This window comes from the organism of the source record quoted next, unplaced genomic scaffold (assembly GCF_019419815.1).
Source record: "Pyrus x bretschneideri cultivar Hongxiangsu unplaced genomic scaffold, Pyrus_bretschneideri_v1 Contig13, whole genome shotgun sequence".
Lineage (NCBI taxonomy): Eukaryota > Viridiplantae > Streptophyta > Magnoliopsida > Rosales > Rosaceae > Pyrus > Pyrus x bretschneideri.
In genome coordinates this window covers 4,806,707-4,825,535 of record NW_025999424.1, presented here as the reverse complement: position 1 = coordinate 4,825,535, position 18,829 = coordinate 4,806,707, and the positions used below count along the sequence as shown (strand labels likewise).

Below are 18,829 nucleotides of genomic sequence, written 5' to 3'. Positions count from 1 at the left end.
TTGAACTTTGTTTCTAGGGTATTTGGATTTCTAGACTTGACAGACAATGGTCACTAATGTTTAGGTAGTATTTCTTTCTCCATGATGAGTTTCTGGCACACCGACCTATTGGGGGGAGGATTGAACTTTGTTTCTAGGGTATTTGGATTTGCATGAGAAGGGGATGAGAATCAAACTCTGTTCCAGGTTGTTTTTGAATCATAAGAAGAATGAGACGAGAATTGAACTGAATAATTCAAGTGTATTTTCTGTTCTTAAGAGAGGAGGATGAGACACGTAGGCCCAATGTTTAATTTTATTTCAGAGAAGTATATGGAAAGAGTGTGTGATGTTCATATATATAGTTGTAGGATGGTACGTGCAATAAAAGTAAAAATATTCACAAAGAATTTTGCATTTCTATCAAGCTCTCCTGTTTATATATCTCCTGATTATATATATAATCTTTAAGGGAATGGATTCTCATTTTTTTTATAGAAACGGGAATTAGTTGTGGGGTACATACTACATCAAACTTTAACGATCCGAACTGTCTATTTTTTAAGTTGCATCTCATAATCATTGCAAAATATTAGCCAAATTGGAAATGTTTAAGACATCTAATTGTGTTCAAAGAAATTAACGAATACTTTGTAATATAATAAAAAGAAACAATAAAATTTTATCTTGATAATAAAATAGGCAAATAGTTTCAAATTGAATTGAATTTTTGTAAGGATGATTTATGAATCGAGACTTACAAAATAGATAATTTGGATTGTTGAAATTTGATGTAGAGTGAACCGGACACCTAATTCCCTGTTAAAAAAATAGAAATCCCTGTGCATAAAGGGCTATATATATATAGGAAAAATTAGAATCCAATCCCTAGTCACCAATGTTCATAAATTAAAACCTTATTGGTTTTCAGTTTTTGATCAAAGTCCGTTGACTTCTTGACTTTGTACACCTTAGCATTTTACTATTCAAATACTTCCATGTCATCTTTTTTTTTTTTTTACAACAAATTTTAATTTATAATTTGTCCCACATTATCACGTTTGTAATTGAAAATCCCAAAATTCTCTCACTTAAATTTATGCTTATATTCAAATTCAACATTATTATATTGAATATGTATCTTCAAATTTAAATTTCACGAAAAAAATTTCAAACTTATTTTTTCTCCATGACCATCATATTGCAAAATCATAACAAATGAACATTATATTGCTCTGAATGCAATTTTAATTTCATTGGCTACATTCTCTTCTCTTGTTCCTTAATCCATGTACCCAACTTTTATTCTATACTACCATTGTAACTTTCTCTTCTAAATTTTGTGTACCCATATATGTATAACTTTTTTTCCTATAAGATTTATTTAGTATGTAGCCTTAAGTAATTTGGTCTTATGGTTTGCTTCCATTTTTCTATCCTTTAATCATTTTTTACATTAAGAATTTAAATGGGTATATTGTTTTTCTTGTTGTTGTCACATATGGATTTTAATGTTGAAATTGTATATGGATGCATTCTTTTGAATTACTATAATTGTACATGGGTACATTCTTAATTATGGAAACATTTATCTTTTATCATGACATTCAATTAAAAAAACCAATTTTTTTCTAAGGGTGGAGTTTGTTGTTTAATCCCATAAACGTTAAAGTTCAAATCTTATGGGATTTTATATCTCATAAATGTGGTAACTTATTTTATTTAATTGCTTTAAATGTTCAGACAAAAAAAAAATCTTTAAAGGATGTCTATATTACAATATTTAATATATGCTTAATTTAAATAGTTGACATGAAAATTGATTAATGCTAATATTCTGATGTATACAAAATCAAAGGACTTTAATCAAAATCTAAAAACTAATATGATTTCAATCAATGTACACTAATGATTAAGCATCGCATCCAAAGCATCCTCCATATATATATATATATATATATATATATATATATTACCTGTTGGCATCTCATGGTACTAGAAGGTTCCTTCTTCTCATGTCCCCATGTGGGAATTTGTACGATGGGAGGGGAAGAGTGGTTGGAATCTGAGGGGATGGACCTGGACGTGTCCTCCATGCATGCGTGGCATGTTCTGATTGGTTTTCTGCATGTTGTGATAGTCACAAAATATATCACCTTGCTCAACACTTTGGCTTTGGCACATTATCCCAATTCGGCGTTCACGTCTGCTTCTTTTGACCGCCCATGCACATGGAAAGTGAAATATGCTTGGACATTAGAGGAACTACATGTTTAACTTCTTGTAAAGGACTTTAGATATATATATATATATATATATATATATGGCACATCACTTTTTGCTTTGTTTCACTTAGATGAATTACTATTCGACTTCACCAAAATCTTGTTGAATTCTTTTTGTTGGCACATCACTTTTGCTTTGTTTCACTTAGAAGAATTACTATTCGACTTAGAAGAATTACTACCAAACCTTGTTAAATTATTTTTGTTGGCACAACACTTTTGCTTTGTTTCACTTAAAAGAATTACTATTCAACTTTACCAAAACCTTGTTTTTATTGCACTGTAGATCTTTTGTTGGATGAATCCTCCACGTGATGCAGCAACACGTCTCCAAATGTGTGTACTGACAGTCAAAGTGACACTTCCACTTTCAAACGAAAAAGACAAATGGTGAGCTTTAAGATTTATTTTGGCTCCAAGAAATTTCAACCTTAATTGGTTAACAGGTTTTTTATTTAGGAGGTAGATTTTTTGCTCTCTTTCCGTACTCTTTTGTGCCTTTGTTTTATGTGCCAACAAACAGTGACACTTTCACTTTCAAACGAAAATAACAAATGGTGAGCTTTAAGATTTATTTTGGCTGTAAAGGATTTCTAGCTTAATTGGTTAACATGCTTTTTATTTAGGAAGCAGATTTTCTGCTCTCTCACTTTCCGTACCCTTTCGTGCTTTTGTTTTATGTGGTCATAGTTAAGTCACATCAATATTTTATATTATTTTTTATAGAGATAATAAGATAAAAATGAATAGTAGTATAAAATGTTGACATAGTTTAACCGTGACCATACAAACAGAAAGACACTAAAGAGCACGAGAAGTGAGAGGACAGAGAATCTGCCTTCTTTTATTTAAACACAACATCTTATCTAAATTCATCATATTTCTCTCTACACTCCATTAAACAATTTAAATTTAAATTCTTTCTAGAAAAATACACCCCTATCCTCCCAAACTACCGTTCATCACTAATACACACCAAACTCAACCTAAACTCTGGACATTGATAAATAAAAATAAAATAAAAAACTGTAATTATCCACAACATATGTCACACAGGTTTCGGCTTCATCTAAATAAATTTATGTTTATATCTGCTTAAATATCTTCATGTATTCATGTATTATGAAAGGGACCATGGAATTCTTTCATATAACTACTATTAATGTTCTATGAAAGTTCGAATATAGTGCCAAAACCTCAACAATCTTTGAGCCTTATAGAAATAGGTTAGATGATTAATTGTGTGAGCGAGCTACTATAAACACTCTGATACCATGTATGAATTATAATCTTGTTAATTACATTCATAACACAAAAGCTTATATATACAATCGTGTGTATTTGACGCATAAGTAAAGATCTCTACAAATCAAGAACACAATCAAAATCCGCTTACAATATTAATTCCTAAACTTTAAGAGATACAATTTCCTTTGGCAGGACCCCTTCTCTAACAGCAGCAGGTATTGGTAGTAGACAAAAAATGATATTGACTTTTAATTGAGCGGTTGTGCATTGAGTGGGGAATTAGCTCAATTTGTTTCTTTTATATGCCTTAATCCAATAAAGTACTTAAACAATTTCTTATCTAAGGAATAATTTAACCATGAAAAGCAAGAACTCCTTTAATCTCCAATAGAAGGTTCCCTGTATGACTCGAAAGGAATAATGCATGTGACTTAAAGATATGTTTTACAGTTCAAAAGGAAACTTCTGCTACACTAAACATAAAAAAGTTCGGATTCTATTCTTAGTTTTATTTTTATCTCATGTTTAAAATACACCCTAACGAATTGAAGAAACATGGAAAGAGAGAAATCCTCCCCGGGCCTAATGATGAACAAACAGTAAATCAAGGCAGCGTCCTTGTCCCGCACAAGGTTCTCACGTCGTGGGCTTGTCTTCTTTCGGTTTCACGCTATGTCGATGGACTCCACATATGTAGCGCACAAATACCCTTTGTCCAGCTTGTGATCATGTTCTTCTTTTGACACATGTTCTTTTAACTTGCATTCTTCTTGCCTAAAATGTGATGTTATCTTAAAGTTATCTATAAAGACAAGTGTTGAAAGGAAAACATGGTCATAAGATAGACAGAGTATTTGGACACAACAAATCTAAACTCGTGTCGATGTAGCTAGTCACCTCATCCTCTGTAAAATATTGACTAACAGTACTTCTTGCGAGCAATATATCTTTCTACTTACGGATCACATTATACAAGAATAACTTATTAAAATCACATAAATTATGTTCACATATTCAACTATGATTTGTTTGGCAATAAAAATGGCTTATTTGTGTAAACATTAAACAATCATCACTTTTAGACAAGAAGCAGGACCAATTTTGACAGTAGAGGTATGTTGAAAATTAAAATAACAAGGAATTCCAATCATAACACCATCCTGGAAACATTTGAAAAATATTAGTATTTTATGGTTATTAAATATATATATATATATGGGTTTGCTTGTTAGTTTACTATTTGGGCCTAGCCCATCTGAATTAGAATTTCTTATATTTTATTCTCTATAATATAACTTATAATTTAGTATGAAATAAGTCCGTGAAGATGTAGTCATTCAGTTGTAGCCGTCTTGACAATCTCGTTTAATAATATAACGTTCATAATTATATTTCATTTGTTCATCCGTTTATTTTTAATTTGGTATCAAAGTAAGTTTGATCAATCTGTTACCGTTCATTATCAGTGTGTGTATTTGTCCTTTTTTTTTTTTTTTTTCGTGGAAATTTTTTGTTCTCTAGTTTGGTTTATTTTTTGTCATTCATTCATAGTTGAAGAACAAAAAAATAAAGCTTCTGGAATTGAAATCTAGAGCTGCGCCAAAGTCGAGTTGTGCCAACGCTAGATCGAGTCAATCCATCATCTATTGCTCTTCTCGTATACATTGTTGCCTGCAATCCTGACCACCATCTGCTGCTACTGAACTGTCGTCGTCACTACTAGAAATTTAGCTAAAAGTCATCCTTTTTATTTGTGTCTATTGTCAAGTGTGGATATTCTCATTGGTGGCAAACCTCAATGGCCAACAAGCAGCCACTATACTAGAGAACATGGTCTATGTAGAGGATTCTATTGTAACAATGGCAACCAATATTGCATTGGTGTGTATGTGAATAGTACAACTTTTTTATATTTTATAATTATTTCTAAAATTTAAAATATCTCATTGTCCCTTTTATTAGTGGCTAGATTTGAGACTAACATTGGCGCCTTTCATACTCATACACACACCAATCCTATGTGTCTGTATTAGGATCGGTGGCTTTTAAAGTATAGGCACCAAAGTTGGTGTGAATCTACAACATTCCAAATGGCTAGCAGGTTCAAATTGGAGAATCATGCATTTTAGTAATAGGGCCACTATACTATATTAAAACTCAGCTTCAACATATCAAATTCACATGAAATTTAAATTTACAAAAGGATTCACATTTCCAACCAACCAAACTTTATATACAATAGAGAGTCTCAATAACAAGGTTTGTGCTACATAAGAAAGCATATTGCATTCGCCAGTTTGCCAATCAAGTAACGTCAAAGTAATTTAAGTTCCACTACTACAATATTAGCTTTAGGTGGCGGATGATGGTGACGGATATTAGAAAAATTCTATCGGATAAATTATATCCGACACATCATTTAATTAGTGGCGGATATTAGAAAAATCTTGTCGCTTATATCTGACATAAATTCCTGGCGGATGTTTACTGGCGGATATTAGAAAAATCATGTTGGTTATATCTGACATAAATTCCTGGCGGATATTAAAAAAATTATGTCGATTATAACCGTCAGAATTTTTGAATCCTTTTTTTAAATATTTTTGATAGATTCTGGCGGTTTTTAAGTTAATGGTGGCGGCTATAACCGACATAAATTGACTATTTTATTATTTTACTTTCTGGCGGTTATTATTTTAGTATTCTGGCGGTTATAACAAACAAAAATGAAAATTTTATTATTTTAAAATGTTATATTGATAAAAATAAATAAACACATATTTTTCAATTTTTTTTTTCACTCATGACCCTAAAGTCTAATAAACCCAATTCTCACGAGCCATAAATTTTCTAAGAGAATAATAACAATAGATTACAATCTGAAGCTCTATCATTTTTGTAATAAAGATTATGCTCCCTCACAGGCAAGCAACAAGATACAAAGAAATTCAAACAATTTTTTTCAATGCATCACAAAGCACATTGTTTGGCACATAAACACACATGAACATCTGGTCTGCTCTATCATGTCTGGCATATTGTCTGGCAATTTTTTTCAATACGTCACAAAGCACATTGTCTGGCACATAAACACACATGAACAACTAGTTTCGTAAAATGCATATCCTATCAAATTGATAGATTTAACATACACTTAAGAGTTAATGCTATACTTCCATATAGTATAAAATAAGAGTTATCCACTAGTGTAAATATTTTAAATTGAAGATCGAATTCATTCATTGCATTCTTATAGGATCGAGGAGTGTAGCTGCAAAAAATCATCAAAATCCGAGCTAAAATAACCATTAAATTTTAATTTTTCGTTTATAATCATCGAAAACTTTTGTTCCGTTACCTAATCTCTGAATGTTTGTTTTTTACGATTTTTTACGTATGCAATCTTGGAGTGTATACAAACAAGTTTGACGGTTCGATCGTTGAAAAACGTTTCATAGAATGCATATCACATCAAAACAGTAAATTAAACCAACACTTAGAGTTAATGTTATACTTCCCCATCAAGTATAAAATAAGATTTTGTTGTATCCACTAGTGTAAATATTTTAAATTGAAGATCGAATTCATTCAATGCATTCTTATAGGGTCGAGGAGTGTAACTGTAAAAAATCATCAAAATCGGAGCTAAAATAACCGTTAAATTGTGACTTTTCGTTTATAACCGTCGAAAACTTTTGTTTTGTTGCCTAATCTCTGAACGTTTGTTTTTTGTGATTTTTTACGTATGTGATCTCGGAGTGTGTACAAACAAGTTTGACGGTTAGATCATTGAAAAAAGTTTCGTAGAATGTGTATCGCGTTAAAACGGTAGGCTAAATAAACACTTAAGAGTTAATGTTATACTTTCATTAAGTATAAAATAAGATGACTAGTGTAAATATTTTAATTGAAGATCAAATTTTTTCATTGCATTCTTATAGGGTCGAGGAGTGTAGCTGTAAAAAATCATCAAAATTGGAGCTCAAATAACCGTTAAATTGTGATTTTCGTTTATAACCGTCGAAAACTTTTCTTTTGTCACCTAATCTCTGAACGTTTGTTTTTTGTGATTTTTTATGTATGTGATCTCGGAGTGTGTACAAAGAAGTTTGACGGTTGGATCGTTGAAAAAAGTTTCGTAGAATGCATATTGCGTCAAAACAGTAGATTAAATAAACACTTAAGAGTTAATGCTATACTTTCATTAAGTATAAAATACGATTTTGTGATATCCACTAGTGTAAATATTTTAAATTGAAGATCGAATTCATTCAATGCATTCTTATAGGGTCGAGGAGTGTACCTGTAAAAAATCATCAAAATCGGAGCTAAAATAACCGTTAAATTGTGATTTTTCATTTATAATTGTCGAAAACTTTTGTTTTGTTACCTAATATCTGAATGTTTATTTTTTGTGATTTTTTACATATGTGATCTCAGAGTGTGTACAAACAAGTTTAACGGTTAGATCATTGAAAAAAAGTTTCGTATAATGTGTATCGCGTTAAAACGGTAAACTAAATAAACACTTAAGAGTTAATGTTATACTTTCATTAAGTATAAAATAAGATTTTGTGGTATCCACTAGTGTAAATATTTTAAATTGAAGATCAAATTTTTTCATTGCAGTCTTATAGGGTCGAGGAGTGTAGCTGTAAAAAATCATCAAAATCGGAGCTCAAATAACCGTTAAATTGTGATTTTTCGTTTATAACCGTCGAAAACTTTTGTTTTGCTACCTAATCTTTGAACGTTTCTTTTTTGTGATTTTTTATGTATGTGATCTCGGAGTGTGTACAAAGAAGTCTGACGGTTGGATCGTTGAAAAAAGTTTTGTAGAATGCATATTGCGTCAAAACAGTAGATTAAATAAACACTTAAGAGTTAATGCTATACTTCCATTAAGTATAAAATAAGATTTTGTGGTATCCACTAGTGTAAATATTTTAAATTGAAGATCGAATTCGTTCATTGCATTCTTATAGGGTTGAGGAGTGTAGCTGTAAAAAAATCATCAAAACCGAAGCTAAAATAACCGTTAAATTGTGATTTTTCGTTTATAATCATCGAAATTTTTTGTTCCGTTACCTCATCTCTGAATGTTTTTCTTTTTGAGATTTTTTACGTATGCGATCTTGTAGTATCCACAAACAAATTTGACGGTTAGATCATTGAAACTAGTTTCATAGAATGTATATCTCCATTAAATTTGCCTAAATTTTGAAGTGTGAAAAGTAATTTGTGCTAAATTTTTATTTATGTTTTTCAAGTATTGATTAGACAATATTTAGTTTGTGTGATGACATTTTCATTGTACAATTATATTTTTGTTTCTTTATTACATATTTTACATGAGTTATAATTTATTAAACCAAACAATTATTTATTTTTGACAAAAAAAAAATATTTATTTAATTTTTAAAAATGTATTCTATTTAAATACATATTATTTATTTATTTATGAAACCAAACAATTATTATTTTATTTTTTAAATTGTAACAAAATTTTGGGGGGAATTTAAAATTTTATGAGGGAATTTAAAATTTTGGGTGGGAATTTTGCCGCCATTTTTTCTTGTCGGTTATAACCGACAGGAATTAAAATGTTTATGTCGGTTTGTATTTTAAAAAAATGTTTCTGTCGGTTTTAACCGACAGTAATGTTAATTTTCCAACTTAATACTCCTCATTCCCCCCTTTTATCTTGTCCGCATTTCCTTGTCTTCTCTTCTCCCCACACACGAGCAAACTTCATCTGAAAGCTGAAAGGTATTCCTTTTCATATCTTCTCTCCCAATTTCTTTAGTGTTAATTTCGATTTTCTTATGCTATTTGTAGTGGTGCTTTTTAGGGTTTAATTATTTGATTCGCAGCAATGGCAAATCATGTTGGAGAACTGGGAGCTGGAGCACTAGGAGCTTTCCATTATCATAGATCTCATCAACACTATAAGTATTTCGATTCTCATTCAATTTTCGGAGAGAGATTCAATTGCACGAGCAATGCTTGCTGTGATTGAGTGATTTTAATGGAATGTGATTGAGTGATTTTAAAGGATAGTGAATCATTTTCTGTGGATTCCGGAGAACTCTATCGCCGGCCTTCCAAGACCGGTCGTACGTGAACGGAGGCGGCTCTCCATTTTCAGTGCCATCGTCGTCACAAAAGCTTCTCTCTAGCTCCAGATACTTGCCGCCTTTTCCGTTGGCGATTCTTGCCTTCTCTGTCTCCGTCCGGAGCTTCGTCGCTGGAGCCCTCTTTCATCGACCTAATCGCAAAGGCTAGCAATGGCGTCGAGGATTCTACACATGCTTGCTCTTCTTCTTCTTAGGGTTTTTACTCGGTCTATTGTCGTTCAGCCACGTTGATGACGACGAGATTTGAGGCCGAAGCTTCCATTCATATGGAAAATGTGATGTCGGTTTTAGTATTTTCTGTCGGTTTTAGCTGACAGAAATTATCTTTTTTTATTCATTATTAATATATTCTCTATCGGTTATATCCGACACAATTTCTGTAAGTTTTAGGGTATTTTTTATCGAAAAATTCATTTCCTGACGCTGGCAATTCTATCGCTTATTATATCCGCCACTGCATCCATTTTCTATCGGATTTTGCTTAAAATCCGACAGTAATATACGGTTTTTGTCGGTTTTTAGACCGCCAGTTATAGATAATTTTGTAGTAATGTTCGTCTACCTACTTGTCAGCCTAACTAAGCCAGTCTGCATTTGCTTATTTGCAAACTCATGTCTGTGTATTGTCATGAGTTTGACCAAGGGTTGTTGAAAAATAGTAGTATTTTGGTTATTTTAATTATTTGGGTTTGCTTGTTAGTTTAAGATTTAGCCTAGTCCATTCGAATTATGGTTTCTTAATAGTTTTTCTCTCTATATGTATAGCTTATAGCGTACTATGAAATAAGTCAGTTAAGATGTAGTTATTTGGTTAGAGCCATCTTAACAATCTTGTTTAATAATATAATGTTCATAAATAATAATTATATTTCATTTGTTTGTCAGTTTATCTTCAATTGAAACTTGCACAGGAGTAGTTCTCAATTTTGCATTTGTAGTTTTAGACTTGCAGCCTTGTTCATCTAGACCTGGTTGGTCCATGAAAAACTATAGGTACGTAGCTACTATTAGATATATGTCAACAATCTGCGGCAAAGCTTATATATGCTAATAATAAATGCGAATAAATATTTTACAGAATCTAAACAAAATACAACAATAATTAAGCAGATAAACAGAAGACTAGGGCTTACGTACCACAATGTTCTTGAAACAGAAATTTCGTCCCTACTCAATGCTTGTAGTTCTACAGATGTCTGCTTCACCAGGATTCAACCATCAAGTTAGAGTTCCAGCACTGGAAAACTTAACTTCTGGTGAATTTCTTTGTGGTTCTCTTAGAAAGAATGCTTTGAATTGTAGAAGGAGAATTATGTTTTTCTGTGTTCTAAATGTCATAAAGATGGATGTATATATAATATGATTATGTCTGTTCACAACAGGTATAGAGAAGGGATGTATCTGTTGGGAGACATATTCTTAGAGAGATGTTTGCTTTATACATTCTTTCACCACACTTCAAACTTCATCTCAAAAGGATGAGTCTGTTGGTAAAAAATAATTAATTAATTAAATTCGTAATTAATTAAATTCGAAAATAATTAATTAAATAATTTAATTATTAGAGTTCGAGCCGAAGAGCCCCAAGCCCAAGGTCAATCTTTTGATAATTAATTATCAATTAATTAGTACATCTCAAAGTCCAACTTCAAGGTGAGTCCAATTTATTCTCCATGGTCCATACCCTCTATAAGCCGACTTGTCAAAGGTGGTAATCTAAACATACCATGACAACTTGTTTACGCACAAAAGAAATTTGTGTCAAAATTGATGTTTGAACCCTCCTTTTTGTATGTTTGCCCTTTTTATTTAATTATTGTGTTATGATATATATTTGGATACAAAACGATGGCATTATAATGATAAACATACCAAAAAGGATCTTCTCATTGACAAAACACGAAAAAGATAAACATCCCAGCAGAATTACAATTCGTTCTTTTCACCTTAAACTTGCTCCAAGCCTCCAACACCTGCTATTGTCTACAATGCAACTTTTACATGTTTTCATAATGTTAACTCCGAACAACCTCACCACTCCATCATCCTGAACCGCCGCTGAAGGCTCAGCAACCCGGCCAGCAGGCATCTCTCTGAACCCCAGACTATCGACGTTTCTAGGTCTACATTCAATGAACAGCTTCTTATCCTCCCTTACCGATCTCTGAAACCTCACAACATCACCAGCTTTCAACTTCTTCTCCTTCACAAAACGCGTCCATCCTTTGGTCAACACATAACTCTGACTACTACTCCAATAACAATACCTAAACCTCCACACGTTCCCTTCCTCATCCTCAAAATTCAACAAAACCCCTTTACACAGTTCTACACTCTGATGAACCTGAAAATGCTTCTCAGCTTGTTGTTTTGGTATCACCATACGATTCAACCTTCCTACATCGCTTGGCGTCGCCACCTTCTCGAAAAGCAACTCCCTCTCATAACACGCGTCGATTGGATCGACGTGACACTTACTTCGCTTACGACCACCATCACGAACTCCGGCGTTGAGCAACTTATGCTTGTACATTTCAAGCTCGTTGACATACGAGTGTTTTCGAAGCATGTCAACGATCTCAGCCTTGGAATGGGATTCCAAGAAAATGGCCTCGTTGCCATCTTCTATGTAGGGTTTTATTTGGCTCTGACAGAAGTTTGTGATGGCATCAAGTCCCCGGAACTTTAGCAAGGCAATGTCGTAGGTCTTAGCAGCTTCTTCTTCTTCATTGAAGGTTCCCAACCACACACGTTGGTGCTTCTCATATATTTGAGCTCCCCATCTGCCATTGGGCTGTGGTACTACTCCCTTGTACCTAGAAGAAGGCAACTTGTTAGAACTTGCATCCTTTACCCCATTATTCGATGAGTCACTCGTGCTCTCATTCAAGCAATCCATCACATCCATTGGTCTAACTAAATTTAGTTAATACACGGCACAGCACAACAAAAGTAAATGGAAGGACTATATATAGAGAGAGTGAAAGGTATCTAGATTTACTCGATCCAGCCGCTGACAAGGAGGAGGTTCAGACACTAGGGTTTTTTATCCCGAGGAAGCAGAAGACAAGAGTTGAACTCTTGTATTTCTGATATTGATTTAGGGCTGAAGATCATAGGGAGGCTCATTTTTTTCTCCTGAAATATGAGAAGAGTGTATGGTATATTATATAGTTGTGTCGATGCGTGAGATGGTGTATTTAAAGTAAGACCAACTTGAGCAAGTTGATGGGTTCAACTAGAACTTTTTACATTTTTTATGCAAAATTCATCCCCCTTGATCAAACTCTCCGCTGCTATTAATACCTTACCTGATCTGATCTCATGATGCACTAGTTGCCTGCTTTTCACGTCTCTAGAATGGAGGCAGATTGTTCGTCCTGTTGGATGCTCTTTTCATCTCTTTCTATTTTATACGATCACAGTTAAACCGTGTTCATATTTTATATTAATTTTTTAATAAAAATAATAAGACAAAAAGTAATAAAAATATAAAATGTTGACATAATTTAACCGTAATCATACAAATAAAACGAGATAAGTAGAGCATCCAACAAGAGGAAAGACAATCTGCCTGCTTCCAGAATAATAATGTGTTGAGCTTTTGAGGCCTTTTCCTTTTGGCTTTTGCTTTCCTTTTCCCATCCAAAACTTATCTCGCTGTATCTTCACCACCGTGACATGATCTGTTGCAGCGCTTGTTTATTAGGTATTTAATGTGGGTGAGGGGGGATGTTCCTTGATCGGATGGGATTGGTTGAAGTTTACTAGGCTGGACGTGGCACCTTTTGATTGGCTCTATACGTACGTGGCCTTTTGTGATTGGCTGTTGCATAAGGGATATTTGTCTTATTGTATCCAGGGTTCACACTCGGTAGTTGTGATAGTCACTAGGATTGCATAATATTATCCTTTGCCCAACATATGGCAGGTTATCCCACATTTCGCTGTATCACGTCTGGTTTGTTTGTCAGTGCATGCATTTGGCAAGAGAAGAATTACTATTGTAACTTTTATCAAAAACTTGATGAACTGAATCTAGCTAACTTGCTATTCCCAGGTAAAAAGTTTGGTAAAACATATTCAGTTGTGTAGTGATATATAAATATATGTGCATTAATAAAGAGCTTGTGACCAAAATGCAGAATCACTTTGTCATATCCATCGTTTGAGTTTTCAGCTCAAAGAATTGGCTCAGGACAATGATTTACAAAATTTAGTTGAAAATAACCATTAAGAAAAGCCTTCTTTTAAAAATTGTACTCTCGCCTGGTCTTTAATATACCTAATATATACATTGACAGTGGATATACGTACATTGACAATATTGACAATAAACTTGATAGGAAAGAAATGATTGAGTGTTCTATGTTAATATGGTCGATGTGTAGATATTTTCTATCTTGTTGATATACTGGTCAAACTGAATGACATATAAAACTAGATGTAAATACATATTTGAGAAAATGCTAGATGAGGTTGGTGGTTTTGTGGGAGGGGTGCTAAACCAATTGCTGTAAACGAAATTTTGATAATGAAAATCTACAAAGTTCATTGTATTTTTTTTATTTTTTGCATCCAAGCGAAATTGAGGGGTCAAATGTAGGATAGGAGCTCAAGCACCAATTTGAGTCCCACTAGTAGGGCTTCGTATTTCCTTCGTTGTTGCTTTTCCTGGAACTCAAATTTTAGGACCTCCATGAGTGGTGCATCCAATTTTTCTCTCAGGGTTAAGGTAAAGCCCAGACGCCACTTGAATAGTTACCCTTAGTTATCTACTCAGCCTCAACCTCTTTGAGGGAATATGTTAAAGCATCTTGCCCCATAGCCTGTAATGCTTAAGTAGAACACCAAAGAAAAATTGAACGATTTCATGTGTAAAAATAGTGTGGAGTGCGGCAATTTTCTCCATATTTCATCCTTCAATAACTCCGGTGAATTGATAAATACTTTAATCAGTTGAGTTCTAATTCCCCATACTTTGGACATTGACCATTTATATATTGGTTGGGGCTCATGCATTCATGAACTTTGTTTTGCATATTGGGCTTCTATGCAAAAATCGATTTGCAAGGGCTTCCACAGTTATATCTATGATCTCTCATGTGAAAGAAGTACCAAGTTTTAATCTAAGCATCCGACCCCAAAGATTGAATTATTAAAGTCTAAAGGATCACAAAATGGACCACCCTAGTGTTGTGTGATGTTTGCTACATACACCCATCAACTAGAAAACGCGTAAGATGGGTACAAAATAGCTCGTTCCTCTATCCAGATTGGAAGTTTCTGGGCAGAAACAGGATGGTCCATCTTGTTTGGGGTTTGTGGAGTGTTCTGAATAGATATTGAACATTTGGGATTCTTTACTATGTAAGTTTCTTTGTTATTTGTTTTATTGTTGTTTCAAAATATCGGTCATCATTATCTTTTGTGGGAAACCAATTCTTGAAAAAAAATAAAATAGAAAAAAATAAAAAGACGATTTTGTCCTCGGTGAAACTATGAACTCGGACTCAGGCTCAAATTAATAACATTTTTATCATTAACTATCCACACTCTTTTATTATTTGAAAGTGAACTTACACTTGCTCATTTTCTTCTTTTGCACAATTCCGTCTATTTTTTATTTTGTAGATTAAATAAAAATAAAAAAAGGGACAAAAATGAATGTAAATGCGCATAAGGTAATAGACGTGTAAAAATAATTTTCACTATGTTTTCTCGCATATGTCGTATACAGCTCGTGATAGGAAGGAGCTACTGCACTAAGTTGCTTTGGAAACACCAGCTTTAGGTTCTACTGTATGAATTTCATTTTCATATATAGCATGTTTCCCTACATATATGTACGATTTTGTTCAACACAAAACAAAATAAAACTCAAATCGTTTCTTGTTTGTTACATTGGAAGGAATTGGGCTAATTTTATCCCACGTGAGACTTCTGAATCTATCTCGCTGGGGCAAATATCAAGATTCAAGAGGCTCCCAAACATTGATTTTGAAGAGAAACATAAGAAATATGTTGAAAGTGAATTTCACATTGAGAAATGAGAGACCTTGCATGTGTTTATTGAGCAATCTCTTATATTGCCAATTGGTTCTATGGGGGAACCTCAACTTCTTCATCGTATCAGAGTAGGTTATCCCATGTGTGAAACCCAGGGGTCACACATGCTCAGCGTCAATTGATTTGTGTTGTCCATATGTTAGGCTTGAAAATGTGAGTGAGTCCCACATTGAAAAAATAAGAGACATTGCATGTGCTTATAAATAAGTAAGCTACTCCAAATATTTCCAATTAGTTTTCTAGTGTAACTAAACTTCTTCAAAATAAACCAAAAAATGTTCCATTATTCCCATGTTTTGCCTGGTAGGTTCCTCTTAAGATTTCCTTGAGTCTTTTGGAATCAAGAGCTTCTCGCAATTTAGTCAAGCTAGAGTACTTTGTACAATTCAAAACCCGAAGATTAATTAAACAAAATGCCCCAAAATCTAGTTGAGATTTGCACAGTCTGATCCCAAACGAAACTAGGCGACTTAATACACTGAACAAATTAGTTTAGAGATATTCGGAGGAACATAATCTTTTATTTAACCAAGAACAAACTTTGTCCGTTCTTCACTTTTATTTTATGCCCAAGTTTAAAATAAACCCTAACGAATTAGAAAACATTGAATGGACACAAGTGATAGGAGCCCGAAAGGCCCCCTCGAATGATGAACAGTAAAAAATCGATGTTATCTCAGGCAGAACCCATGTCCCTCACGAGGGTCTCACGTGCTGGGGTTGTCTTCCTTCGGATTTACAACCGTGGCAATGTGACTAGTTAGTTATGTCTTCCTCAACAATTTCTTGAAAAATATTGTTTGATTGCATATACAAAAGTAACGCGTTAAGATGGGCACAATCACATTGTTAAATTAGATGTATAGACTGTAACTAAATTTCTCTTCCTTTAAAGGGAAAAATAGAACACCAAGTGTCAATGTGACCAGCTAGCTACATCATTCTAATATTGTTTACTATAAGATATTCTTTCTGAAACTAAGGAGAATTTGAGCTCGCGTTGAAAGAGACCCGAACACTTTTTTAACCAACTGATCTTAACTTACATCCTAAACCTTAACTCTTTGTAATTTATCGAAGAACACTACTTGGCTCATTAAATGAAGATCACAATTTCAATACATTACAAAAGTAACTAATCACAATTTAACATCAAAAGAAAAACTTTTTATGAACTATCTGCCACCTCACAATTTAACATCAATTTCCATACCAATATTATAAAACATTGTATTAAAAGCATGAGATAACAGAACATTTTCAGATAGTCTATTTAACATTTCTCTTCCTAATAAACAACACTTTGCATGTAAGCATGCCAATATTAAAACAAAAGAACAGCCAATCAATACTTTGAGACAAGAACCTGGACCAATTTTGACAGTGGAGGTTGTCAATTGAGATTTGGATTTTTTTTATGGACTTTGTCTCCTGAAACCGGATCCTCTATGAGTTTCTTCATCTATAATGTAAAAGCTGCAATGGGTCCTACTGTTTGGTCTGGTAGCTTCCCGGAAACATCCTATTCAAGATGGGCCAGGCCCAGAATCAGATAAGGCTTAGATTGGACTCACCTGGCTCCTTCCGGCAAGGAAAAAGATCTGGAGTCTAATTCAATCAAAAAGCTGTTTTGATGGGATTTATTTATTTTATGAATTAATGTCTCCTATTAATTTGGTGGATGACAGTAGATTAAGCATATAGTATGCCAAGTACTAACCTAACTCGCTAACTAAAATATACTTAACTTTTGGTTTGCCCCAAAAATATACTTTTAGTACTTGTGCATCGTCCATATGAAGATTGAAAAGAGAGATTTTTCAGTGTGTCTGGAAGACAAGCACATACGTTATATGTTATTATATAAGTAGAGGGACACTTAAAAAAATAAATTTCTTCCATTTATATAATAATATATGGTGTGCTGTCCTATGTTATGGGTATATTAAAAAGATTTCCAAACAATGCTTTGAGAGCACTCTAAGTCTCTAACTATGGCAATTTGTTCTAATTATATATTGATGTGTATTTTTTTACATAGCATTGACGTACATGTTGTACTTGTATCATGTAAATCCTTGTCTAGGCGAGCACATATTAAATTAGATTTGTTTATTGAAATACTAAAGTAAACCCACTAGATGGGTTTGAAATTTTGCATTCCGTACTTACTATAAGGTACAGTAAAATAAGTTGGGTTGGTCGGTCTCTTGGTATAATAGAGAAATTATTGTTTGGTATTGAAAGTCTGAAACATGTCACTTGGTATTATTAATTCACTCATATTTTAACATAATTGGTTAGTAATGCTCATACCATAAGGTATAATAAACTCGTCGTCCATCTGGATTGTAAGACACAAATTGATTATATTATGCAGGATTGTCCCCCTAAATACAAGTAAATTTAGAAGATAATTTTCACACACTTATTTTTTCCTCATGCACATCCCTTTATTTTTTGCAATTAAATTAAAATAAATAAATAATAATAAAAGAATATAAAGAAATATAAGTATGCCTAAAGAGAAAAAGGGTGTGCAAACAATTATTTTGTTAAATTTCAGGTAGATGAACCGAGGGTCCAATCCAACAACACTATACCGTCCCCACTTTACTATCTGCTCAATTCGTCTAGGGGTGAGATTTTAGTTTAAAAGACCTTAGTATTTGTTAGAATGGAGTAATTATATTTAAAGAGCTTGTTTTCAAACCTTCGGACCGATGTGAGACAATGCATTTCAACGTATTTGCCTTTAAGTTTTTGATGAAAGTCAGTACCACCAAGTGTCTATAAGTACTAGAACAGCCTCTTTGGTCAGCCCTAATCAAAATCAAATCACTTATTATGCATAAATTCCCCAAAACTAAAGGGATTAAGATTTGGTTCATGCACTAAGTTAAGTTGACCTAATTTTTTTTCTTTTCCAAGTGACATTCATGGGAGGAGCACGAGACTAAACATGTGGGATTATGTTTCATCTGAAGGCCAAAACAATCAGATAATCAAGTAGTTAATTTTAACTTTGGTAGGGTTTGAAGAAGGCATCCCAGATTCTCTGCAAGTTTTGAGTTTCGAGCTTCAATATTATAGTAATTTGCACACACCACG

General features: G+C 33.3%; 1 protein-coding gene across 1 annotated transcript; it reads right to left on the bottom strand.

Moving 5' to 3' along the window:
• Positions 1-11,518: 11,518 nt before the first annotated feature.
• LOC103940823 (AP2/ERF and B3 domain-containing transcription repressor RAV2-like) lies at positions 11,519-12,887 on the bottom strand. The gene has a single exon (XM_009351004.2). The coding sequence runs from the start codon at positions 12,555-12,557 to the stop codon at positions 11,592-11,594; it is 966 nt and encodes a 321-aa protein (XP_009349279.2). The 5' UTR covers positions 12,558-12,887; the 3' UTR covers positions 11,519-11,591.
• Positions 12,888-18,829: the final 5,942 nt, after the last annotated feature.